The 26,024-nt window shown below is 44.7% G+C and overlaps 1 protein-coding gene across 5 annotated transcripts in view; it reads right to left on the reverse strand.

The window, feature by feature from the left end:
* Positions 1 to 20,158: 20,158 nt before the first annotated feature.
* Positions 20,159 to 26,024, reverse strand: part of Ddx6 (DEAD-box helicase 6) — a 40,944-nt gene continuing 35,078 nt past the window's right edge. For all 5 annotated transcript variants that reach the window (XM_008825941.3, XM_008825940.3, XM_008825939.3 and 2 more), the window contains exons 13-14: positions 25,378 to 25,560; positions 20,159 to 24,488 (exon numbers count right to left, since the gene is read on the reverse strand). In XM_008825941.3, the coding sequence (XP_008824163.1) occupies positions 25,385 to 25,560 (176 nt within the window). In that variant the 3' untranslated portion in view covers positions 20,159 to 24,488; positions 25,378 to 25,384. The remainder of the gene's footprint in view (positions 24,489 to 25,377; positions 25,561 to 26,024) is intronic.

A 26,024-nucleotide genomic window follows, 5' to 3' on the forward strand; every position in this document is an offset into this window, starting at 1 on the left:
TCATCTGCCCTCCTCCTCAGTCCTGGCCTTTGGTTGTGTGGAGTACTTTGGGTAGTGGGGCTCAGGCATCCTAGAGCAGGATTTCCACCTTACTAAAGTTTTCAGGAAGGACCCATTTCCCAGCCCTGACCTCCAGGTCACTGCTTGCCCCAGTGCACTGGGAAAAGAGGACAGCTGGTAGGAGGGGTGGAGCAAAGCTGGAGCTGGAGCCAGAAGAGGACACAAAAGCAGCCAGGTGGTCAGTGAGGATATTCTTTTCCTTTTGGTCACCATGGCAGAGAACTGAAGAGGAGATTGAACAGATGGACCATCACCAACAGTGGAGTCCCAGGAGAGCCATCTGGGTTCCCAAGTTTAACCAGTCACCATAGTGATCCAGGAGTATAAAGGCCATTCTATTGGTCCAATCAAACCCCTCTGGGAGAGAGGCCAGGACAGTGAGTACAGATCTCTGAGGGCCCCAAAGGGCATCAGTGATTACAGTTCAGAACAGCCCCCATAGGCCCCCATACTGGTACCCTGAGGTCTAAGGGTTTGCATGTATGTTCTGGGCAATGGCAGATACTAGGAGTCCCTGTAATATGTTGACTAGTTCATCCCAGCCTTCTCACTTGAACTTCATATTCTCCTTCATCCTGACTGTACACAATTGCTGATGTCATACTGAGAACAGGAAGACAGGTTGTACAAGGGTGGGCTACACCTCCATGAGTTCCTCCCTGTAGATTAACATTCATAATGCAGGAAGGTGCCCTGCAGGCTGCATGTCACTAACAGTTTTACTCAGATGTGGGCCCTGGGTGCTATACTACTGATCAGCCAGGCAAGATATGCTCACTGGTACAATAGTGGCAAGTCTGCTATAGGCTAACTAGCTGCTTTCTGATTGGATTTGAGTCCTGTACCACAAGAAGGAATGCATGTGTACACAGGTCTTACTTAGTGTAGCTGTAGTTGTTTTACTAAACGTATGTGATGTGCCCATCAAATTGCTTTCTAAATTATTATGTTTATCCACATAGACTAGCTTTGGTCAGAAAAGCTTCTTCTTTGTTAAAAATGTTATTTATTATTTTTATTTTTGTGTATGAGTGTATTGCCTGCATGTATGTAAGTGCACCTGTGTCATGCAATGCCCAAGGAGGTCAGGAACTGGGGTTACAAACCGTTGTTAGCCACCATGTGGATGCTGGGACTCGAACCTGAGTCCTCTGTAAGAACAGCCAGTGTTTTTAACCACTGAGCCATCTCTCCAGCCCCCAGAGAAGCTTCTTCATGCAGTTGGCAGTGGTAACTTCAGAGACTTATAATTGGTCAAAGTGCTGAGAATAAGTGACAAGCCCTCAGCCATAAATAGGACATGTTATCACCCATGCCAAGGCTCAAAAAACATTGTGGAAGAGGAGGAGTAAAGAATGTAAAAGCCAGAGGATAGAATGCAGTGTTGTAGAATGCTGTCATTTAGGTATGACATGGCTGTTACAGTTGAACTCACAGCAGCTGGGACTATCTGTACAAGACCTGCACAAAACTAGGGGAGGGACACAGGAGGCCCCAGACCTCTCTGAAGATTTATAGGCAGTTAATGGTTGCTGAGGAGAGAGATCTATTTCCTTCAGTGCTGTAGCCCCCAGTAAGGTGTCCATGCTCCTGTGAGCACTGTGATGTGTGGAAGAGGAAGGGGATCAGAGGGAGTGCTGGGGGACAGAATAGATAATGGAAGTGAATATTGATAAAAATATACCATACATCTATGCATGAAAATGTCATAATTAAACCATTATTATGTATAATATAAGCCAGTAAAACATAAAAAAGAGGTTGGGTTGTAGGTTGGGTACTGTCCCTAAATGCACCATCCCAGCCAGAGGGGCACTAACCCACAGGAGACCCTGGGGAACTGTAAAGGCCTGCAGCTCTAGCCTCTGCAGTGCTCAAGAATGGCCACTGGAGGCCACCACTGTCCTAGATGTGCTGCCAGAGCTTGGCAAAAGCCTCACCTTAGGAAGAAGGCTCTGGTGGGACAGAGGGACACCCTCACCAGCAAGTCTTCTCATACATGACTGACTTTTCGGAATAGATATTGAAGTTGGTTCTGATTCAATTCTGGAAAGCCACCTCCTGGGTCCGGGGGTGAAGCTGACGTGGCCAAGCCTAGACCCTACCCCAGACAAGACCTGAAAATCGAGTCCCCACTCTGGACGGAACAGAGGCCTGGGCCTTACTCCCCCTGAGGTGGGAAAGGGGTCTGGGCCCTCAGACCTCCTTTCTGAACCCATGGGCCATGGGTCTTAGTTCAGGGCCTGGGTTTGGAGAAAAGGAGAAGAGGGTTAGTTCACTGGACAAGTGGTTGGCAGGTCAGTTGAGAGGTTTCCAATGGAGCAAAGGAACCAGGGAGAGGATGAGGGGCCTGGCATTCTTGTTCATGTCTCCCAGTTCCAGTATGGCTGCCCCCACATCCTGGGCCAGGCCCTGGTGGATGCCCCCTACCTGTCTTCCTACCTCTGATGACCTGTAGGGTGGCTCAGGCCTTCCACAAATCCCACTGTTGAGCGAGGTCAGAATTCCATGCTGATAGGTCAAGATCTTGCTGTCCTAGGAGGTTCCAGACACTGCTGTGACTGTGGGTGGTGGCTGAAGCAGCAGCCAAGGATGCTGGGTCCTCAGGGAAGCCAGATGTGCCCTTCCTGACCCTTCTCTTCCTGCCTCACAGCTGTCCCCAGTGGCCTCAGAGCACGCAGGCTGAGACAGCAGGAGAGGACAGCGGGAGGCACAGTCCTGCCTCCAGGGTGCCAGACCTGCCCACTCTCCCCTCACCTCCAAGTATTTCAGAGTCTTGTCAGCAACACTAGGGTCAGAGAAGCAGCCAGCCCTTGGATCTTATGGGGTCACCCCCTGGAAAGAATTTCTTGGGTCAAAAGGAGCATCTCCTAACTGCACTACCCTCGGGGAGTCTCCCAGGCCCCTGGGCAAGCCTAGGCAGTCTTGGCAACATCAGGCTGCCCAGTACTACCTGTTGCAGAGGCTCACTTCATGCTGTGTGCCCTCTTCTGTCTCCACGAGATTAACTGTTTCTGCATGAGGCGGTCTTGTGCTTAGTATAGTTCTGAGGGACTCTTTCTTCTGAAGTTCTTGATAGGAAAAATTCTACTAATTATCATTGGTTACTGCCTTTATTTTTCTTATTTAGTTATTTCTTTCTCTGTCTCTGTCTTTCTCTGTCTCTGTCTCTCTCTGTCTCTGTCTCTCTCTGTCTCTGTCTCTCTGTCTCTCTGTCTCTCTCTCTCTCTCTCTCTCTCTCTCTGTATGTGTGTGTGTTTGCATGTGTACATGTGTTGTGGGATATTACAAACACATGGTGACCAGAAGAGGAGGTCTCCACTATGTTCCTTTGAGACAGGGTCTCTCATTGAACTTGAAACTAGACTTACCGCCAGCAAGCTCCAGAAATCCTCTTGTTCCACCCACACAACATGGGTTACAGGTGCTGGTGACAATGTCTGGCTTGTTACATGGGTTCTGGGGATTTGAATTCAGGTCCTCAAACTTATACAGCAAATGCTTTTATCCACTGAGCCATCTCCCCAGATCTTATAGATCCTTCCTTTCCCTTCATACCCCACAATGGGTCATCTACAAGTCTTCATAGCTCAGTCTTCAAAACACAACTTTTATAGACCCACTGGGCCCCATCTCCAGTTCTACTACAAAAGCCCAAGTTCCTTCTTCCATAGGGACATTGCCATCCTATGACCTGTTTTTACTTCTGTCTTAGCCACTTGGAATTTACTTCCTGATCCTTGAGAGACACCTCAGGGCCTGTGTACCAGTCTCCTCTCCTGGTTGTCCCCTCCCCCATCTGCTTAGGGATGGTTTTGCTCACCCATGGTCTTCTCTGAGACACACCCCATCTTCTTTGTCACCCTCTGCCCACCCCTCACCTGGTCCCCCAGCTTCTGTGACTGATGTTTCTCTCCTTTCAGAGCTCTTTTTTTTTTTTTTTTTTAACTTTCTTGCTGGTGACATGACAATGGGGAGAGATCCTGAAGTCCCAGTGGCAGGACGGCACCCTCATCCCTGTATTTGCTGATGGAAGCTGAGGCTCCAGAGGAGGTTTGACTTGCCTTGAGGTATAGAGAAAGCATCAGGGTAGGGCTGAGCCCCAGGGGCTCCTGAGAGGTCCTAGGTTCCCCTCACACCCAGGCTAGGAAAATTTGGTAGAATAATGGAGAGAGCAGCCCTGTTCAGCCCAAGGGGTAGCTGGGAGGTTGGGATCTGGCTAGCAGCTCCAGGACCTCAGGTAGTTCCAGATGGTCCCAAGATGAGAGATTCAGTGTCTGAGGGAGCCAAATGCGCAGGAAAACAAGGCCGAGACTTCATCTTCCAGAGAACTACCCAAGGCCTGCAGCGGAGACTCCCCTTGCTAAGCAACGGGGTGGCAGAAACAGCCAAGATGCCTAGTGGTGGGAACCTTCCTCTGGGCCATTCCTGGGACAGGAGGACCCCAGAAGGAGAAGGGCAAGGTCTGCAGGACAGGGGTATCGGAGAACTATACCTGGACCCTGGAAGAGAGGTGGGGGAGGGGTGTGGACTTGGACAGGCATGTGGGCCTCACTTCTCTGCAGTCTATCCCTGCCAGCCTGTGCCCCACACTGCTGCCCCTCACCCCCAGGGCAGGGCCTCCCACTTGGCTGAGGACTCTACCAAACCACAGCCACCTGTGGATCAAAAAAACCACCCCCTGCACACACAGGAGAGGCCCCACGCACACCCACTTCCAGGTCTGCACGTTTCTGCTTTTCTGCACAGGACAGCGATTTTGCAGAAAGCGGGTGGAGGTTGCATCTGGGCTAGACACCCATCTTCCGACAGCTGCCAGCACCATCTCTGCCCACTCCATCTGCCCAACCTGTCATTCACACCTCAACCACTGTGGCTTCCTGTCTCCCCGTGGGAACATGGCATTGGGTCAGGGCACCCACTGTGCTCAGGTGACTGGCCATCTTCCTGCCAGGCCCGGAGTTCCGCAACTACAGCCCATGTCAGCAAAGTTATATGCCACCCGGTGATCCACCTCAAGTCGAGCTACCTCATGGTGGTCCCTTTCTCCCACACAGGCTGTGCAATCTCTGAGATTTAGAGTGCTCATAAATCTCCATGAGAGGCATAGAAAACCTGACCGAGGTCTCGGCCACACCACCACAGGTTGTGTGCCTTAGAGTGTGTCCCTCTGTCTTTTTGCTTTTTTGTTATCTGTTTTGTTCTAGGGTTTTTTGTTTTTATTGTTGTTTTGGTAGATTTGTTGCTGTTGTTGTTGTTTGGGTTTGTTTTGTTTTGTATTGCCACAGGATCTCCCTGCAGCCCCAGCTGGCCTGGAACTCGCTATGTAGACCAGGTTGGCCTCCATCTCGCAGAGATCCACCTGCCTATGCCTCCTGAGTGCTGGGATTAAAGTTGTGTGCTATTTTTGTTTTGTTTTAAGGCAGGGTCTCACTCTATAGTGCAAGATACCCTGGAACTAACTATGTAGCCCACGCTGACCTCAAACTCACAGCAGTCCTCCTGTTTCAGCCTCCTGGCACTGGACAGCCTCTGGACTGTTACATGAGACACAAAAGCCCCTTGTTGTTTAAGGTAGTTTCAGGTTTCATGGTCACTACTGAAGCACATCTCCTCTAGTTCATTCTTGGGAGCAGGTGTTGCTCTTTTTCTAAGAGTCCTTCCTGTTAGGACCTTTTCACCTCCATACCTTTTCTAATGGTTCCAGTGTCTCAATGTTTCTGTTTGTTTGTTTTGTATATTTGTGTTTGTGGTGTGTTTGTGTACCTAGGTGTGTGCATGTGTGTTGGGGGTCAGAAGTCATCAGCTTTCTTCCTCAGTCACTTATTTATTTTACTATTTTTTTTTTGGTCTTTTTTTTTTTTTTTTGGTCTTTTTGAGACAGGGTCTCCCTGTAGCCCCAGCTGGCCTGGAACTCGCTATGTAGACCAGTCTGGCTTCAAACTTATAGAGATCCACCTGCCTTTGCCTCCTGAGTGCTGGGATCAAAGGTGTGTGCCACCATGCCTGGCTTTACTATTATTTTTAATTTTTAAAAACTTATTTATTATCTTTATTTTATATGTATGAGTGTATTGCCTGCATGTGCACCCACATCATGCAATGCCCACAGAGGCCAGAAGAGGGCATCAGATCCCCTGGAACTGGAGTTACAGATGGTTGTTAGCTGCCATTTGTATGCTGGGAACCAAACCTAGGTCCTCTGTAAGAGCACCCAATGCTCTAAACCACTGAGCCATCTCTCTAGCCCCATGTTGATTTATTTTTTAATAAAGGGTCTCACTGTGCAGACCTGGCAGGTCTCAAACTTGCCAGGTAGTCCAGGCTGGCCTCCAACTCACAATGATTTGCCTGTCTCTACCTCCCAAGTGCTGGGATTAAAGGTGTGTGCTACCAAACCCAGAATCCATCTTATTTTTTTATGATTTACATATTATTATTATTTATTATTATTTTTGTGGATTCCATTCAATACATCTTTTAAAAAATATTTTATTATTTTATTTTATGTATATGAGTGTATTGCCTGCATGTATGTGAGTATGCCCATGTCATGCAATGGAGGTCAGAAGAGGGCTTCGGATTCCCCTGGAACTGGAGTTAAGGATGGTTTGTAGCTGCCATGTGGGTGCTGGGAATTGAACCTGGGTCCTCTGCAAGAGCAATCAGTGCTCTTAACCACTGAGCCATCTCTCCAGCCCCCATCCAATACATCTTAATCATATTTAGACCTCCCCTTCCCTATCTGCACCCCCCCATAGCCTGCCAACAGTAATTCATGCATTTTGTCATATATATTAAGGCTTATTGAGTCAAGTTTGTGTACCCAGATGTCCCTTGGTGTGAATTCATCCACTGGAGCCTGTTCAGCCTATGTAGTGTCACACCCTTAAAGAAAATCAACTCTACATCACCCAGCAGAGATCAGCTGCCAATAGTTCCTTGCCAAAGTTGTGACCTCCTGCCCATTTTCCAAGTTATAGCTGGTTTTCATCTGACCGAGTTTACATGGGTCTTGTGCATGCTGTCACCATTGCTGTAAGTTCAGACTTTTATTTGTATAACTGTTTTTTGTCAGTATGTTTACTAGTATGTGTACAGTGCCTGTGAAGACCAGAAGAGAGTGACAGAGTCGCCATGTGGGTGCCGGGAATTGAACCCGGGTCCTCTGGAAGAACAGCAAATGCTCTTAACCACTGAGCCACCTGTCAGCCCCCATCTTATTTTTTGAGACAAGAACTCTCACTGAACCTGATTTGGTCACTGATTTGGCTAGAATGGCTGGCCAGCAAGCCCCAGGGATCTTCCTGTCGTCCAGCTTTTTCCACGAGTGCTGTAGATCTGAACCCAAGTCCACATGTTTGTAAGCACATTACTGCCTGAGCCATCTCCCCAACCCCCGTCCCAGTGCTCTTTAGCATTCCTGCCTTATCTGTGCTAATATTGGCCAGCTGGGGGTACAGGAAAAATTAAAAAGGAAGAAGGCCTCTTGTAGCACAGAGCTAACAAAAGGCCACAATATCTACATGCAGATCCCAGTGGCCGCCTCGCCTGCTTTCCTCACACTTGCACCGCACATGTGTACCTGTTCCAGCCTCCTACACTTCATGACACTCTCAAGGATAGAGCTCCTGGCTCTCTGGAGGCTCAGTGAGGCCAGGATGACATGGCCGTACCCTCCCAACTCTGGGGTGCTGACAATACTGAATATCACAACCCATGACCAAGTGTCTCCTTACAATGATCAGTTAAACTGCACATGAATCACGCACAGTCCTTCACTGTGCTCTATGTAGCCACATGAAAAGTCATTTGAAAACTAAAAGGGTCCCTAGACTTTGTGGTTTGGCCCCATTTGACAGGAAGGGAAAGGGCCTGTGTGGCTGCAGGCTGGCCCTGGACAGTAGCTTCCAGCCGAGTTGCCGGCAGGCATCCGGTGATGGGAGGAGACAGAGCTTCAAGTTGGTGGGCAGGCTGTGACTGCTCCATGGAGCAGCAAGGAAGCCACACGCCGTTCTTAGAATAGCTGCACACCTGTGGGTAGGCAGTTTCTGTCGTGGTGAGAAATAGTGAAAAAAATAAATATAAAGACAGGCCAGGGACAAGCTGGTCCTGACTGTGACAGTCACTTGCTGTGGTGAATCGGCTGTGGTCTCACACCTCCCACTCACTTTCAATCAGTGCCACCTGTGACCACAGCCACTCAGGCCACATCAGTCTTAACTATAGAAAGAGTTCTAGATCCCTGTGCTCCTTGGCAGGCAGTGTGCTGATCACTGGCTGAAAGAGACACTCCCGGGTTTCAGAGGACCAGGCAGGCTTCTCGGCCACACCTACTACAGGAGGCCAGCTTAGCAGCTTAGTCCTCGAAGCAGCTACTGTAGCCCTGCTCCAGAGGGAGGGTCATAGAGGCCTTCTGACGTGGAAACTTGCAGGGGAGATGGCAGCATCCACAAAGCTCTACCCTGGACTTGCTAATGAGGACTTCTAATGAGTGATAGCTGCAGGCTTGGCAGAAGGGGACGGCCTTGTCCCAGGACCCAAGGCTCTCACGAGTTGCTCTGTCCTGTGTAGTAGAGCTGTGGCAGTTGCAGGGTTTCTGACCTCTACTTACTGGACACAATAATAGCTGATTCTTCTTTTACACTGTGGAACATTCAAGGCATAGAGAAAAGGTCAGAGTATAATTTTAAGGAATATGAGTGTGTCCATCACTTAGCTTTGACCTACCCCTTCAGATTTGTCCTCAGAATAGAAGCGTCACAGATCCACCCAAACATCCTGAGTTCTCTTTCCTCTGTGTTCCCCCCTTGTCCCAGACATGACTGCTCTCCTGAATTCCTGGTCTAGCTTTTTGTACATGTTGCTAATATTTGCTGTTGTGTAGAGTCTATGTATGATGCTTGGTTTTATTTTACATTTATGTTTATTTTTTTATTATTTACATGTCTGTGGTTAAGTGTATATACATGTCTGTGTTCAGGTGTCTGAGAGGCCAGAACAGGGAGTCAGATCCTTTGTGTTCTGACTGGTGTTATAGGTGTTTGTGAGTAGATGCTGGGATCAGAACTCCAGTCCTAATAATGGAGCAGCAAGTGCTCTTAACTGATGGGCTATCTCTCCAGCCTTGCATGTTTCTTAAAAATTAATTCTGCATGTATGTGTACACATGCACATGCATGCATGCATACATACATACATATGCACACACATGTACATGTGTGAAAGTCAGAGGATAACCTGTTAGAGTCAGCTGTCTTTCCACCATTCGGGTTCCCAGGGTATAACTCAGATTGTCAGATGGATTGGCTGCAAGCACCTTTACCCACTGAGCCAGTTCACTGGTCCTGCATGATTTTTTATTATGATAAAATATATATTACAACATTTACTATTTTAACCACCTTTTTCTTTTATCTTTTTCTTTTTCTCCTCATCCCCCTCCTCCTCCTCATTTTTTGAGACAGGGTTTCACGATGTAGCCCTGGCTGGCCTGGCGTTTGCTATATTGATTAGGCTAACCTTGAACTCAGAGGTCTCTGCCTCTGCCTCCCAAGTACTGAAATTAAAGGTGTGTGCCACTATGTATCAGTATGTATGCCACTATGTATAAGTATGTATGCAAGACAGTGCACCTGTGTCCTGCAATGCCTTCAGAAGCCAGATGAGGGCACCAGATTCCCTGGAACTAGCGTTACATGGGATAGTTGTTAGCCTCCATGTGGGTGTGGGAACAGCATCTGGGTCTTCTCAAGAGCAGCCAGTGCTCCTAAGCACTGAGCCATCTCTGAAGTCCCATAACCACCATTTTGTTGTCGTTGTTTTGGAGACAGGGTCTTACTATGTAGTACTGCCTGGCCTAGAATTTACTATGTAGACCAGGCTAGCCTTGAACTTACAGAGATCTACCTACCTCTATCTCCCTCCCTAGTGCTGGGATTAAGGATTTGAGCCACCACACCCTGCTTTTAACCACCTTTTGAGCGTACGCTTTATCCATAGTAAATGTATCTTCACTGTTGCACAACCCTTACTGCCAATGGTCTTCAGAAACTTCATCTTTCCAAACTGCAGCTCTGTCCCCATTAACCATTCCTTCCTTCCACTCCCCATCTCCTGCCCTCCCCATCAACCACCATTCCATTTTCCTCTCTGAAAATCTCAACTACTCTAGCTACTTTACAGCTACTGTGTTTTGTGTCTGGCTTCTTTCATTTATCACGGAGTTTCCATGGCTTATTCATAGTGTGTCAGAATTTTGTGTGGGGAGTGTGTGTGTGTGTGTGTGTGTATGTGTATGTGTGTATGTGTGTGTGTATGTGTGCATGTGTGTGTATGTGTGTATGTGTGTGTGTGTGTATGCGTGTGTGTGTGTGTGTATGTGTGTGTGTGTAGGCCAGAGGTCGACATCAGGTGTCTTCCTTGACGACTTCTCTACCTTATTTTATTTTACTTTTTTGGTCTTTTTGAGACAGGCTCTCCCTGTAGCCCAGCTGTCCTGGAACTCACTATGTAGACCAGGCTGGCCTTGAACTCACAGAGATCCGCCTGCCTCTGCCTTCTGAGTGCTGGGATTAAAGGTGTGTGCCACCACACCCAGCCATATATATATATTTTATGTGTTTGAGTGTTTTGTCTGCGTGTATGAAGGGCACCCAAGTTGTGCAATGCCCACAGAGGTCAGAAGAGGGCATTGGATGCCCTGGAACTGGAGTTACAGATGGCTGTTAGCCACCATGTAGATGCTGGGAACTGAACCTGGGCCCCAACAAGAGCTGTCCGTACTCTTAACCACTCTCCAGCCATCCAGCCCTATTTTTATTATTTTTAATTATGTGTATGTGTGTGAGAGTTTGTGCACATGTGTACAAGTGCCCACAGAGGCCAGAAAAGGGCATCAGATCCCCTGGAGCTGGAATAACAGGCAGTTGAGGGTTGGCCAACATGGATACTGGAAACAAACTCGGATCCTCTGGATGAGCAGCTAGTGCTCTTAACCACAGCCTTCTCTACAACCCCCAGCCAATTCTCCTACGTCTGTACCCAAAAGTGCTGGGTCATTCAGCAGCTATAGTCTTCATTTTTGCGGAACCGGCACTCTGTTTTGCATGTTGTAGATCTTACAGAGCAGGATTTGCATCATCAGTTGCTGTTACTGTTGTAGGTGGGTGTTGTATTGTGTGTGTTGTGTTTTTGAGATTTAACCGTGATATGCATAGATCTAATCTGAGAGTAAATTTTAATTAAGTTTATTTTCATGGCTGTTATTATTGTTTGAGCTTTTTTTAGTTTTTACTTTCTTATTTTGCTTCATTTCCTCCTGTTTTTTTTTGTGTTTGTTTGATCTGTTCTGTTTCCTGCTCCTTTCAAATTCTTCAAGTCTCTCTTTTCATATTCTGGTCGTACTCACCCAGTCAGTGTTCACGCTTGGGTTTGTTTTCTTGGGTTAAGTGCCAGGCCTTATTCCTGTCTTCAGGCTTCCCTCTATACTTTTCACTCCCACTGACTTACTAAGCCTGAAGTTAACCAGAAACTCCATTGTACCCTGAAAGGAACAAGGCCTTTAGAACACTTCATCTCTGACCACCCCTTCTGTATTTACACACCTTCCTCATCCAGGGTTTCAGATGCCTACATCGATTTAGATAGAGACTTACTGTGATGTTATCATGACAAATTACAGTTAATACCTGGATAAAACAACCTGACTCTTACCTTTAGTTATAAAGTTATGCTCAAACTCAGAGGACATCTTTTCCCCAGATGCCTCAAGTTAGGCCTCACCCATAATTATTCAAAATTGTTTCTCGTAGCATCAGTTCTGTGGAACTACAAACTTAGATCCATATTTATCAATCTGCATTTGTCATCCTGAGGCCTAAAACATCTCAGACACGCAATGTCAAGCATTCTTTCTCAGTCTTCATTGTTTTCAATGAAGATGCATGCTGTCTTTCAGCATTTTGATATGTTAATTTTCAAGTATATCACTGGGGTGGAGTAGCAAATTGAGGTTTCCAGGAGTCAAGGTCAGGTGCCCAGGTCAGAAGAGCACAGTGAGTTTGTCAAGGTTTATTAAGAGTCATTAGTCCAAATTCTGTCCATTTTATGTCATTCCTACAGTTTACCAACTTGTTTGCTCTCTGCTGCTTTTTACACCTGACTCCTGAGTTGTTTCCTTTTGTTTTTAAAGCTTCATCAGTTCTATCACTGCCAATGCTGGGATCAGTTTTTCCAGTCTGCATCTGAGAAGTCTTTGTGTCAACAGGATAGCAACCGTACCTTTGCCTGTGGGTCTCACCACTCCCATCAAGAAGTGGAATTTACATCCTCTTTTCAAATCTAGGCTATCTTTGCGATTTGCTTTGACTAATACAATGTAAGAGTTACTATGGCACGTCCACGCCTTGGCCATAAGAGGCCTGGCAGATGTGTCTTCCCTCTTTTGAGACTCAGCTACCATGAAACTAAGCCCAGCTGCCCAGTGGCAAGGGGGAGACCTGGAAGATGAAAGGCAGCAAAAGGAGTGAGGACAGCCAGCCCCCAGGCAGCCTAGCCCCGTAGCTGAGTGCCTTTTTTGGAAGGAGTGCTGGGAGTCCTGCAGCCTGACTGAGCTCACCCCCCAGCCAACACACACACCACACAGATGAACTGTCTTAGCTAAGCCCTACCAAATGACAGGCTTCAAATGAGGTCATGATGGTTGTTTGAAGCCACAGCATTTTGGTGTGATTTGTTATATAGGACTATTTGTCAGGACTTTGAATTCCACTGATTTCCATGTTGCTTTCTTTTGTGCATAACTAATAAAGAGGTATGAGTGTCTCTGTATGTGTGCCTTTGTGTATGCATGTGTGTTCCTCTGTGTGTATGTACATGTATGAGTGTGTGTATGCTTGTGTACATATCAGTATTGTGTATTTGTTTGTTCACGTATGTGTGTATGTGTATGAGCTATATGTGCATGTATAACTGTGCATTTGGGTGTATACATATGTTTTCATATGTGTGTGCATGTATGAGTGTATGAATATATGTGAGCATGTGTGTGCATGTATTTGTGATGTGCATGCATGTGTGTGTGTGTGATTGCTGTGCAGTACGTGCCTGCATGTATTAATGTGTATGTTCATTTGTGTATGCATGCATAAACATGTATGGAGGCCAGAGATCAGCATTGAGATCTCTTCCTCTATTGCCCTCCACCTTATTTTTTTGAGGCAGGATCTTTCATTGAACCTGGAGCTCACTGTTTCAGCTAGACAGTCTGACCAGCCAGACCCCAGAATCCATTTGCCTTTGCTCCTTCAGAAGCACTGGGGTTACAGGCACACACTGCCACCCCTGGATTGTACATGGGTGCTGGAGATCTAATGCTTATTTTACCCAGAGAGACATTTCCCCAGTCTGACTTTTTAAAAAATTACATTTATTTATTTTATTGGAAGGGTGGAGGACATGTGTATGTGTGTGGAGATCAGAGAAACTTGCAAGAATCAGTTCTCTCTGCTATGTGGGTCCTGGGGATTGAACTCAGGTCATGAGGCTTGGCAGCAAGTGTCTCTTAACCACTGAACCGTCTTTCCAGTCCTGTCTGACTTTTACAGTTATATCTGCTGTCAGTGTTCTTTTGTTTCTCTGAAGCAGTAAAAAACAGGAGCAAGTCCCTGACCCATGAGCTTATATTTTGTCAGGAGAAAGCTGACTAGGAAATAGGAAATTCAAGTAGGAAGTAGAAGGAAGCCTCACTAGCCAGTAGAAAATTCAAGCACAGCTTTGCAGGAGGTAGGTCCTGAAGGCCTGGCTCCATCCTACAATTGCATCATCCCCTCCTGAAACAGTCACACTCCTGTCTTCAGTAACTTAGCGGTAGTGGCCTCCTTTTTGCTCAAGGGATAAAGGAGCTAACTGATCTTTGCTCTTTTCTTTCTTTCTCTTTCTTTCTTTCCTTCTTTCTTTCTTTCTTTCTTTCTTTCTTTTCTTTTCTTTCCTTCTTTTTCTTTTCTTTTTTTTTTTTTTTTAAAGACAGGGTTTTATGTATTCCATGCTGGCCTCTAACTCAGTTGAATAAGAAAGCTTGGGGGCTGGAGAGAGGGATCAACAGTTAAGAGCACTGGCTGTTCTTGCTGAGGACCCAGGTTTAGTTTCCAGCACCCACAGATGGCCTGGCTAACAACCATCAGTAACTCCAGTTCCAGGGGATCCAATGCCCTCTTCTGGCCTCTGCAGGCATTGCGTGCACATGATACACTAACATACATGCAGGCAAGACACTGATACATGGAAAATTTAAAAATAAATAAATAAATAGAAGCCCCAGGAAGGTTCATGCATCTGTTGGTTTCTGCTCTCCTCCAGCTCAACAGAGTCTTCATGCTATAGGGACATAGTTTGGGGCCACATATTGTGATCTCCTTCACATTCTGTTTTCCAAATCTCGTGCAAATTTTCTTTTGGCCAATTCTGATCCAGAAGCAAACAGGGAAGGAGATTCTGGGAGGAAGGAAGATAGTACTAGCTTATCTGAGTTAGAATGCTACAAACCATCCCAAGTAGAGCCTAGTAAGACAGGAGACTCTCTGAAATGTAGTTCCAGATCAGCTAAGAGGAAAAATGACACAACTACCATAGTTTACCCCTGGTTTACCTAGTGTTCAATTACATTTCTTTTAAAACCATATTTGTGTGCTAGCTTATGTATGCATGTGTGTGTATGTGTGTGTGTGGAGGCCAGATGTTGACACTGGGTATCTTCTTCGATTGCTCTCCACATTATTTTCTGAAATAGAGTCTCTCACTGAACTTGGAGCTCACCAATTTGGCTAGTGTGCTGGTTAGTTTTTGTCAACTTGTCACAAGCTAGAGTCACCTGGGAAGAGGGAACCTCAAATGAGGAATTTCCTCCATTGGACTGGCCTGTGAACATGACTGTGAGGCATTTTCTTTTTCTTTTTAAAAATTTTTTATTTATAATCTTTATGTGTATGAATGCATTGCCTGAATGTAAGCAAGGGCACCTGTGCTGTGCAGTGCCCACAGAGGTCAGAAGGCATCAGATCCCCTGGAACTGGAGTTATAGATGGTTGTTAGCCATCATGTGGTTACTGGGACTTGAACCCAGGTCCTCTGCAAGAGCAGCCAGTGCTCTTGACTGCTGAGCCATCTTCAGCCCCATGAGGCATTTTTTAAATTGTTAATTGATGTAGGAGGGCCCAGCCCACTGAGGGCAGTGCTATCCCTGGAGAGGTCGGCCTGGGCTATATAAAGAAAGTAGCTGGGTAAGCCAGTAAGCAGTGTTTCTCCATGGTTTCTGTTTCAGTTTCTGCCTCCAAGTTCCTGGCTTGAGCTCCTACCCTGGGATCCCTTGATGATGGGCTATGAACTGTAAGCCAAGTAAACTGTTTCCTCTCTAGGTAGGTTTTGGTCAGAGTGGTTTATCACAGCAAAGGAAACAAAACTAGGACAGGTAGGCTGGCTGGTCAGCAAGCCCCAGGGAGCCTGCTGCTCCCACCTCCTCAGCGCTGGGGTTGCAGGCACATGCCATCACACCTGGCTTTTCACATGGGTGCTGGGGATCAAACTCAGGTCCTCATGCTTGCATAGCAAGCACTTTACCTGTTGAGTCCATTCACCAGTCCCCATAACTATATTTTAGCTTCCAAATAAATAGAATAGCAAGATTATGCTTATGATCAACATATTACACTGTCCATCATAAGATAAAAAAATGTGTCCCTGTAATCCCAACACTTTAGAGGCTGAGGCAGGTGGCAACTAGTTGGTACCAGTCAAGGCTACTTAGTGGGACCTTGTCTCAAAAAAAGAGAGGAGGAGGGGGTGGAGGAGGAGGAGGAAGAGGAGGAGGAGAGGGAAGAGGAGGAGGAGAGGGAAGAGGGGGAAGAAAAGGAAGAGGAGGAAGATGACGATTTTAAGGGCTGGGGATTTAGTTTATTGTTAGCACATATCTACGACCACGACCCTGAGTCATTTTTCATCACTTTTGTCACATTGGGTGGTAGCCTGAGACCTACTTACTGCACCACAGACATATTCTTCCTTCTCCTCTATGAAGCCACAACCCAATTTCATCTTCTCAATCAAGACCTGTCACTATAAAGCAGTACTTTGCCTGTTGGTTCCTTAGCTTGAGAAGCTCCAAAATCTGTTTCCAGTTTAATGGAACCACTGCTGAATATCTTGGAGGAGGTGTTCCTCCCTTGGAAACTAAAATCTGTGAACCAAAGCCTTCTCAAGGCTTGATGAACTAGGCAGCATGCAGTTTGTGGTGAGCAGTTCAAGTCACACGTTGACTTGGTAACATGCTTAATGCAGTGGCTGAGCATTCATGCTGCACTGATAGCAGAGCAGGAGCTGTCTGTCTTGGAGAAGGTACCTGCAGAAGGCTGAGCTGGCCATCAAAACTCTCAAGGTCTGGTTGTCATTCCCCTAAAGGACTATAGCAAAGTTCCATAAAGCACCCCTTACTGCCACAGACACTCTGAGATGACTGTACTGTCTCAATTGTAAGATCCAGGGGCAGAACAATCTCATGCAGCCCACACCTGCGGCAGAGCCCCATCTTGTCCTGGGCCACTCACAAAAATGGTAACAGCTCAGAGTTTTCAGCAAATGAATTGAAGAAGCCAAACAAGTCCACTAGACTTGTGTCTCTTTGTGACGTGAGGGTCTGCATCTGACCAGCAAATTGTCTTTACCTAAAGAAGGATATTACAATTTGTCCCAGTCCATGGGATTTCTAGAAGTTTCACTGAAACAAGTCCCTTTGCATACAGAGGGGTAAAAGAATCTGGACACAGGACTATCAGCTGAAAGCAAACTGCTTCTGGCAATAGTTACTATTGGATCTGGAGAAAAAAGTTTTCACAGTAGTTATATACCAGGTGGTAGGTGATGTGTGGCTTTGTTCCAGGTAAAACTTCAAATAACACACTTAGAACAGCAGCTGTAGATTAGATTAGACTCACAATAATCTACCCCAGTTCTTCTGTATCTTCTGCACAAATCAAGTATGTGCATGGAACAGAGATCTAGAACTACTAACCTGTGTCCTGTTTGTGGATAGCACTCATCTCTTGCATCTTGTTGGGAAATATGGTATTTTGGGGTTATTGCTTTGATAGAAATAATTCTGGTGGTTTCTATTTGGACTTTTCCATCATAGTGTTCCTTATTCCATGCGTCTCTTTGTGGAGGCTGTCAACTCTCACTATGCTGCCTAGACCTCTGCTTATATAGGTCAGCTAAACTTCTGTAGATTGCTATTTCAGTCCTAAGGGCATGATTATCAATTAGCTAACACCCAAGTTATTTACAGATGAGGGCTTGAGAATTCCCAAGGTCTTCATTCTCTGGATGTTGATTGCATTCATAATTTTATTGTGTATATTTGAGGGCCTCTTCTTGCTAAAATCTCCAGTCCCACTTTCCTATGCCCTTTTATGTATATGAGTATACTGCCTGCATGTAAAGTGCACCTGTGTAGTGCAGTGCCTGCAGAGGTCAGAAGGGCTTGGGTCCCCTGGAACTAGAGTTAGGACAGTTGTTAGCTGCCATGTGGGTGTGGAAACCTGGGTCCTCTGCAAAAGCAGCCAGTGCTCTTAACTGCTGAGCCATCTCTCCAGCACCCCTATTTTTTTTTAACCACCAGCCAAATCGGAATTGGTATCACTGTGTGCTATGATTATCTTATTGCAAGCCCTGATCACTGCTGGTACCACTTACTCATCAATCTAGGTCACAAGGAGGAACTGTTGGCAGACTTGTAACAACATGAGGGCTTATTATGCAGGATCTATTTATAGGCATAGGGAAACCTAACAAGGGGAGAGACAGCAGAAAATGAGGAACTTCAGAGATCTTGAGACAAAGTAGCTAAGGGGAGCTTGCCACCAGGGAATCGGAGGAATACAAACTGGAACTAGGGAACTAGAGGGCCTTACTCTTTTCTTGTCCTGACTTTAAGGGTGTGGTGCTGACTGGGAATCCCTGATAAGCAAATCAAAACAGGAGCCAGAGCTCTGTTAATGTGGTTCACACAGGTTAATCTCTGGATAGTGAGCAGAGAGAAAACACCCAGGGAAGCAGATACTACATACTCTAGATTCATGGGGGAATGGACATTAGCTGAGCATCTAGGAACCTGCACTCTCCCACACCAAGGAGCTCTGCTCTGACCCTATAGCAGAGTATGCAGGAACCTCAAGTGATTTAGTTTCATTTTTCCCCCGCTTTGGGCAGGGTCTATGCAGCTCTGGCTGGTGGGAAACTTGAACTCAAATGCTCCACCAGCCTCTGCATAGGATTAAAGGCACACACTTGATTCTTAGACTGATAACAGGCTTCCCCATGTCTTCATATACACTGTAGTGGGAGAACTGAATTTGGAGATAAGGTACCAGATATGGTATTTCCATGCACAAACTCTACATGTTGGTAATCTTAAATTCTGAATAAATTCTGTGTCCTAAGACACCACTTGTTGGCCAGAATTGTAGGGGGTGAGGGTGGAGTGGAGGGAAAGGGGGAGTTAAGTGTTATCCTTCTGCCACACCCTCCAGCGTAGGTGAACTTCAGGTGTGCAGTGCTTAGCCTTCTATGCTCATGATTTTTGTACAAGACAGTTTTTTGCAGTTTGGATGCTCAATAGTTCCATTGTCATTTGGTGGATTATCCTTTCTGTAGTGAATTGGCCTTGCACTGTCAAAATATCAATTCTTGGGGCTAGAGAGATGGCTCAGCTGATAACACTGTTCTTGCAGAAGACCCAGGTTCGAATCCCAGCACCCACATGGCAGCTAACAACTGTCCATAACTCCAGTTCCAAGGGATCTGCCAGTCTCTTCTGTCCTCCACAGGCATTGCATGGCATGGGTACACTTATCTACATGCAGGCAATTACATGCATACACATAAAATAAAAAAATATATTAAAAAAATCAATTCTTGCCTAGTGCAGTGATACATGCATGCAAGAGTTCAAGACCAGCCTGCATACTGAAACTTTATGTCAAAAATTTGTGCATCTACTTTGGGGCTCACCACTCCCACCCCCAATACCGCAATGCTCTTGACTGTAGTCTTTTGAGTCTTCAAATTGGGCAGCAAATCCTACAATCTTTCTTTTTTTTCATTTAAAAAATGAGTTTCAGGGGCTGGAGATGGCTCAGCAGTTAAGAGCACTGACTGTTCTTGCAGAACACCTGGGTTCAATTCCCAGCACCCACATGGCGGCTACGAACCGTCCTTAACTCCAGTTCCAGGGGAATCTGAAGCTCTCTTCTGACCTCCACAGCATTGCACAACACAGGTGCACTCACAAACATGCAGTCAATACACTCATACACATAAAAAATTTTTAAAAATCTGAGTTTTGTCTGGAATGTGCACCCTTGCATGCAATGCCTGCAGAGGCCAGAAGGTGTCAGATCCCCAGGAACTGGGAGTTACAGTTGTTAGCCACCTTGTCGGTGCTGGGAACTGAATCAGGGTCTTCTACAATAGCAAGTGCTTTTAACTGCTGAGTTATAGCTCCAACCCAAATCTGTTCATTTATACAATGTTACAACATGCTTTCCCAGTTTACGGATTAAAGTCTGCATTAGAAATGCATTGACTATGAAGATCAAATTGAAGCATGGCTTGACAGTGTTTTTAGCCTCCCAGTTTGTGAACATGGCACCTCTCCATTCCAGTCTTCTTTCACTGGTATATTTTGTTACATCTAAGCATCTCTTTAGGAAGCCTGGCACAGGCAGCATGCACAATGTTTGTTTAGTCTTCTCTTTCCTCAGTGTTTTCTCCTCCTGTTAAGTTTTTGTGAACATGCTCAGCTTTACAGTTAGAACAATCCTGGGAGGTGATGACTGAGAATCCCAACTAGTGGATCAACACCTGTTTTGGCTATGAAAATTGTCTGTGACAGGAAATCTAGGGTGTACGACAGAATTCCTGAAGTTTATTCAACTGGGCTCACAGCAATACTGCTAAGAACACTGGGTTGCTTCACAGTATGAATTACTATAGTAAAATGCTCTCAGATTCCTAATGCACAGCCTGCTTTAAGAACATACAACACACATTTGGAGTTCCAGTGGGCTTTTATTGGGATAAATTAACAAAAGTAGTAAGATTTTCCCACGCATCTTTTCTGAACCTTCTAAACTCAGTAGACTCTGGTCCATAAACACATACAACATAACACATCCCAACAAAAACAGAGCCCCCACTGGAACGTTTGCCAATTAAACAGAAAGCCAATTTTCCCTTTCCCCAAATATTTTCAAAATTTAAAGTTCCCACTATTTGCAGTGGAAATGGTCCCTTGTGGCTAGGGACATTAGAATTTTCTCCCATTTTTACAGGACAAAAATTATATTTTTTTCCAAATTTGTTTCAAAAAAGGGAAGTGACTTTGTTTTCTCCAGGCACCCCTCCCCAACAACCACTGGTTAAAATACAGCAGCCTGTATCTTACTAACCCAGCCCCAACCCTCCCCTGCCCCGCCCAGCACAGTCTACTGGAGATTTAAAAACACTTCTGGAGTCTGTCAGCTGTGGAGGGGCAGTCCAGGTGCTAGGCTAGCTCCCTCTGACCTCACAATCGTTACAACCTTTGGACACTTAACTCTTTACTCCAAAGATGAGTGTTTAGATCAGAGAAGAGATTTGCTTTGGGAGTTTTAAAAATCTTTACCTATATAAAGTATAACTACAAACTCCTCAAAGTCCACCTAAAAGCTGGCTTACACTTCAGTTCCCATGAGGCCAATAATTTTGATTGACAAAGATACTGGGCAAGAAAATTATTCCATAATAACAATTTTAAAGATACATAGAATGCTGAAAAATAAAGGTATGGAATTAAAATAACATGGCTTAATTCCCAAGAACTGATTTCATCCTTTTGTTACTCATCTAGGTGGTCAGGAGTGTGGCTAAAGGCAGTTTCTGATGAGGTTATGCGCTTCCAAAGTGTTTCTAAATCCTTAGTGCAGACACCCTCCCTTTTGGGACACAGCACCCTCCCTCCCACCCCTATTTAAAAAAGAAAAAGAAAAAAAATTAAACCAAGTGATCAGAATGAGATGTTTTGATTCCAACAGTTCACACTCACAGCTTTCTGTCAAGTTGTCTTATTCTAACCAAGCATGATGGTATCAAACACAGAGTGAGTGGCAAAGGAAAGATGCTCCCATCTCATTCTGAAAACAAGTAATGACAACCTCCCATCCACCCCACCCCACCATTTTGGACCACCTCAGTGTCAGGATACTGGGACCCATTGGAAATAATTTAGAAATATAGTTAGGTTTTTCTTCCCTTCTTTCCAGGAAAAAAATCATTTTATGATAAATGTATTCTACTTCTAAGAGAAAAGTTTCTTTCACCTTCAGGACATAAAGGGAGAGAAAAACAAAATGGGCCCAAAGGCGACAAGGTGTGTAACAGTCTGTAACTTATTACACAACTATATAATCAGGAGACTAAACCATGAGTCCATGAGTTGGATATAGTTTGAATACTTAAAAAAGAAAAAAGGACATAGTTCTCATCCAAATGAACCACCGGAAAAAAAACCATAACCATTGCCTTTAAAAAAAAAAATTGCTGAAAAGAACCTGAAAGACAATCTCCAACAGTAGTAATGTTCTTATTATGAGGGATTTAAAAAAAAAAAAAAAAAAAAAAAAAAAAAACAGGAAAAAAAAAAAAAAAAAAAGACCAGGCTTTGGCCTAGTCAGCAGAGCATCTTTCCTGAATTCCTATTTGAATCAAGCACCAAAACCAACTGCTGCCTCTCTAGGGCAGTGTCCAATCGTGGTGCCCTGGCTAGTCTAAGTGCCACTCCTCGTTAGAGGTTGTACTTCAGTAATACTTTCAATTTTAAGTCTGTGCTTTAAGAGGGACCCATAGGCATGTGGCACCAGGCAGAGCAGTCCAAAGTTGGCAAAGGAGACTGCACTTTGCTTTCCGCTGAATCAACTACACCCCCTTTGGCGAGATAACAATGCATTTAGACTCCTTACTGAAGTTCTTCATGAAAGGTCCCTCTTATCTCGCCTAAGGTGGGGAAGAGAGCTGCATCAGTACAGGGGCAAGATTTGTTGGTCAAAAGGTGACATGGTTAAATCCCCTCCCCCCACCCTCCTTGGAAAAATGACTTCCTTAATTTGGTTTATATTTAGTAACCAAGATTGACTGGACAGAGCCAAATAAAGGAAGGTTCCAAATAAAGGAATTTGCGCTTTTGGGGTTTGTACTGTGCAGCTCTTGCTACAGTTGTTAAGGAGTTAGGGCTATGTCTGATCAGGAGGCATCTGCAGGATTTTGATCCCCAAGGAATTTTGGGTGAGTCACAAATAGTTTTGCTTAGAACTAGGCAGTCAAAAAAGCAACTTCGAATAACTGATTTCTTTATCCAGATGAGTTAAGCATGAAAGCACACACATGACGTAACTTGTAATGTGTTTTAAGATTTAGAAGAATGATGGTGTATGGAAATCAATTTTTTAAATTTAGTTTTTTGCTTTTTTTTGTTCCCTAGATGCCTCCTGATCGACTTAGTACACTGGGTTAAAAGGGAATTAAAAACATTTAAAAAAAAAAAGTTCACTGGTTTTGATTCATCTCACTCTTTTTGCCTGGAGATCAGGCCAAACATCAAGCATGTTGGGAGGGGCACAATTTAAAGCAACACTATTCACCAAAGCATTTGCCAGCAATTTACAATGCAAAATGACAGGTAACAATTCTTGTCATGGCGCAGAGAAGGCAAGCAGCTTTCTGTAGCATGGAAGTTCAACAGCTCTCAAGGGTCGCTGTCACTGCAGTTCATGGATCAAGGTGGGCAGAGGCAACACATTCACACACTGTGGAGGTGATCCACAGACAGCTGAGCTCCAGAACTGCTAAGCTTACCATAGATGGTGCTGGCTAATGTTCTGAAATGCAAATCTGTGCTTTATACATGTTCTGCTCAAAGACACTGCCACTCAACAGGATTCTCACCCTGCAAGGAAGATTAACCCTTGTTCCCCCCTTTGCAGAACTTGGAAAGTTCCTCAAACTTTTAGAAAAGGAGAACTAAAGTCACAGTGCTTCATTAAAAAAAAAAAAAATCACTGTGAATTACAGATTGCTGAAACTTCCCTGCTTTCTGGTAAGACTGCTCCAAACGTGTACTGTGGCAGCAAGAGTACATCCTAGACTTCTGGGCCCCGTCTCTAACACAGGGTCCCCAAAGAGGTTTGCTTTCTACAGTAAGAGGCCAAAGCACTTTTTAGAATTTAGTGTTGCAAAAAACTGAGCCCCTCTCATCTTTAGCTGCTCCCATAATCACTCTAATCCCCTTAATCCCAGCAACCTTCATCCAAAAAAAAAATATATATATATGTATATATATATATATATATATATATGAACCCAGAAAAAAAACTTATTTACAAAAGTTTATACAATATACACATCCAATTTTCTATGGGACTCGCTTTGCCACAGAGGAAAGAGGTCAAGGCTCTGACAAGTCTACACATCAAGTGCCATACTGTTAATGGAGGTGTATGTAAACCAGTCTTTAGTGTTCTGCTATAGAGCACAAAGGCTTGTCATATGGCTCCTGCAACGATAGACTGCTCTTTCCTTTGGGAGCGATGATGTTGGATCTGCTCAGCCCAGGAGAAAATTCTACTTGGGTTTGTTTTTAAACACATGTATTTACAGTGTGGATGCACTGCAGTTGCATATCAACTCCTCCATATAAAGAAAAAGAAAATGGTTTAACATTACTAGTTCCATCTTCCAGCCCTGGGCTTGAGCACTAGTAACAGGAAGAAAGACTTCAACTTGAAACCAAAATGAAGAGATGAAGGAAAAAAAGGAAATAGAAAATAACAGAAAATGACTGTTGATTCCTTGGGCTGAGTCTAAAAGATGATATTCTGAATGGTCTCATAGCATAAGGCACTTCGCACAAATAAGTAATAAGCTCTTCAGGCTTAAAAACGGATGACTAATCAGGGAGAAGTTGAAATGCAGTAGTCAGCTGTTTGAAACTGTGGAATTGTAGACAAGCTTGTGTGTTCTTTAAGAGTCTTCTCTTTTTAGGGTTTCTCCCCTTCTCTTCTTGTTCCTCCTTCCTTGTCCCCTTTCCCCAGAAAACATTTAAAACCAGCAGTTAGTGCAACTAATGTTCAGTCAGCACACAGTGCAAACAAGTGGAACAAAAAAGGTCTATTTCTTCTTTTCAGTTTCTCTTCACCAGTTAAAAAAAAAGAAAAATGTCTGAGCTCTTAAGTCTTCATAGTTCCAAAATAAAAGACGAAAAAACCCACAAAGAGAAGAGCATATCCCCCCCCCACGCAAAAATAATATGTCACAGATCCAAAGGAGCCTCTGCAGTTTGTCAAGGCCTATGGAAAGAGTTTAGAAATTTAAAATTAACATCTGTGAAAGCAATATAATACTAGGAGACAGTTTTCACATCCTTGTCCCAAATGCTCTCTCTAGCAGTTTCTATTGAGTCTTTACCTACTTTAGGGTTCACCATTTTTTTTTTCTTTTTTCTTTTTGAGACAGTGTCTCCCTGTAGCCCCAGCTGTCCTGGAACTCGCTATGTAGACCAGGCTGGCCTCGAACTCACAAAGATCCACCTGCCTCTGCCTCCCAAGTGCTGGGATTAAAGGCGTGTGCCACCACTCCCGGCAGGATTCACTATTTTTAAAAAAAATATTTTATCTATTATTTTTATGTGTATGAGTGCATTGCCTGCATGTATGTGAGTGCACCTGTGTTGTGCAATGCCTGCGGAGGTCAGAAGAGGGCTTCAGATTCCCCTGAACTGTAAGGACAGTTCGTAGCTGCCATGTGGGTGCTGGGAATTGAACCCGGGTCCTCTGCAAGAGCAGTCAGTGCTCTTAACCGCTGAGCCATCTCTCCAGCCCCAGGATCCACTATTTACATTAAGGGATTTCAGCTGAGGATGGTGGTTCATGTCTATTAAATTCAAGCACTCAGGAGGTTGGGGCAAGGATCGCCATCAGTTTTAGGCCAGCCTGGGTTACAGAGTAAGACCGTCTCAAAACTCACCCCTGCCCCCAAACCAATCAAGGACTTTCTTCTATACATCCCTGGGATTGAAGTTCTAATGGTGGGCAGCCCTCATTCATAATAATTAAATTAAAAGGATGTGAGTGGTTGTTACTATCATATAAGGTGGGACATCGAACTTCTCCCAAGAAAGAGGTCCTTATTTCTCTCCTAAACGTGAAGGTTCTGTTCACTTTGCTGTTGGGTACATACATGCTTGTTAAGGTTTCTCATCTTCCACAGGCTCACTATGGTATTCTGCCACATATAGGCTCTTGTCAATGTTGCTTGGGATAGGTTTAATTTCTGTACCCAGCTGCTCCTCAATACTTTTCAGGTTGAAGCGATCATCATAAGTGATCAAGTTGATAGCTAAGCCAAGATGACCAAAGCGACCTAAAGAAAAATGTGTTAATAAAATGAGTTAAGTATGAAAAGCAACATGTATATGCAAGTCTGTAATTGGTCAAACCACACAGGATTAGTATTTCTGCTTGGTGCCAATATCAAACCAAGCATTTACATTGTATGAGGTAAAGCTAGGGATTATTTATAAGAGGACGTGTATTAGTTGTAAGCAAATACCTCACATTTATATAAACAAATACCCACAGACTTTGATATTGGACCCTAGAATCCATTCCACATATACACTAAGAGACAACTGTACTTCATTTTACCTTCTTCAAGTGACAAAATGGATGCTATTTGCACCAGGCTGCCAAAATATACTCCCTGAACAGTACAGTCACACACTGTTATCTAATCAATAAAGTTTTCATGTATTTAACTTTACCCCCAATTGAGTATGTAATAATTATTTAAGCTCTTCTATCTTTTTTGTTTTGGGGACAGGTCTC

Source organism: Nannospalax galili, unplaced genomic scaffold, assembly GCF_000622305.1.
Source record: "Nannospalax galili isolate Female #2095 unplaced genomic scaffold, S.galili_v1.0 scaffold229, whole genome shotgun sequence".
In the NCBI taxonomy this organism is placed as follows: domain Eukaryota; kingdom Metazoa; phylum Chordata; class Mammalia; order Rodentia; family Spalacidae; genus Nannospalax; species Nannospalax galili.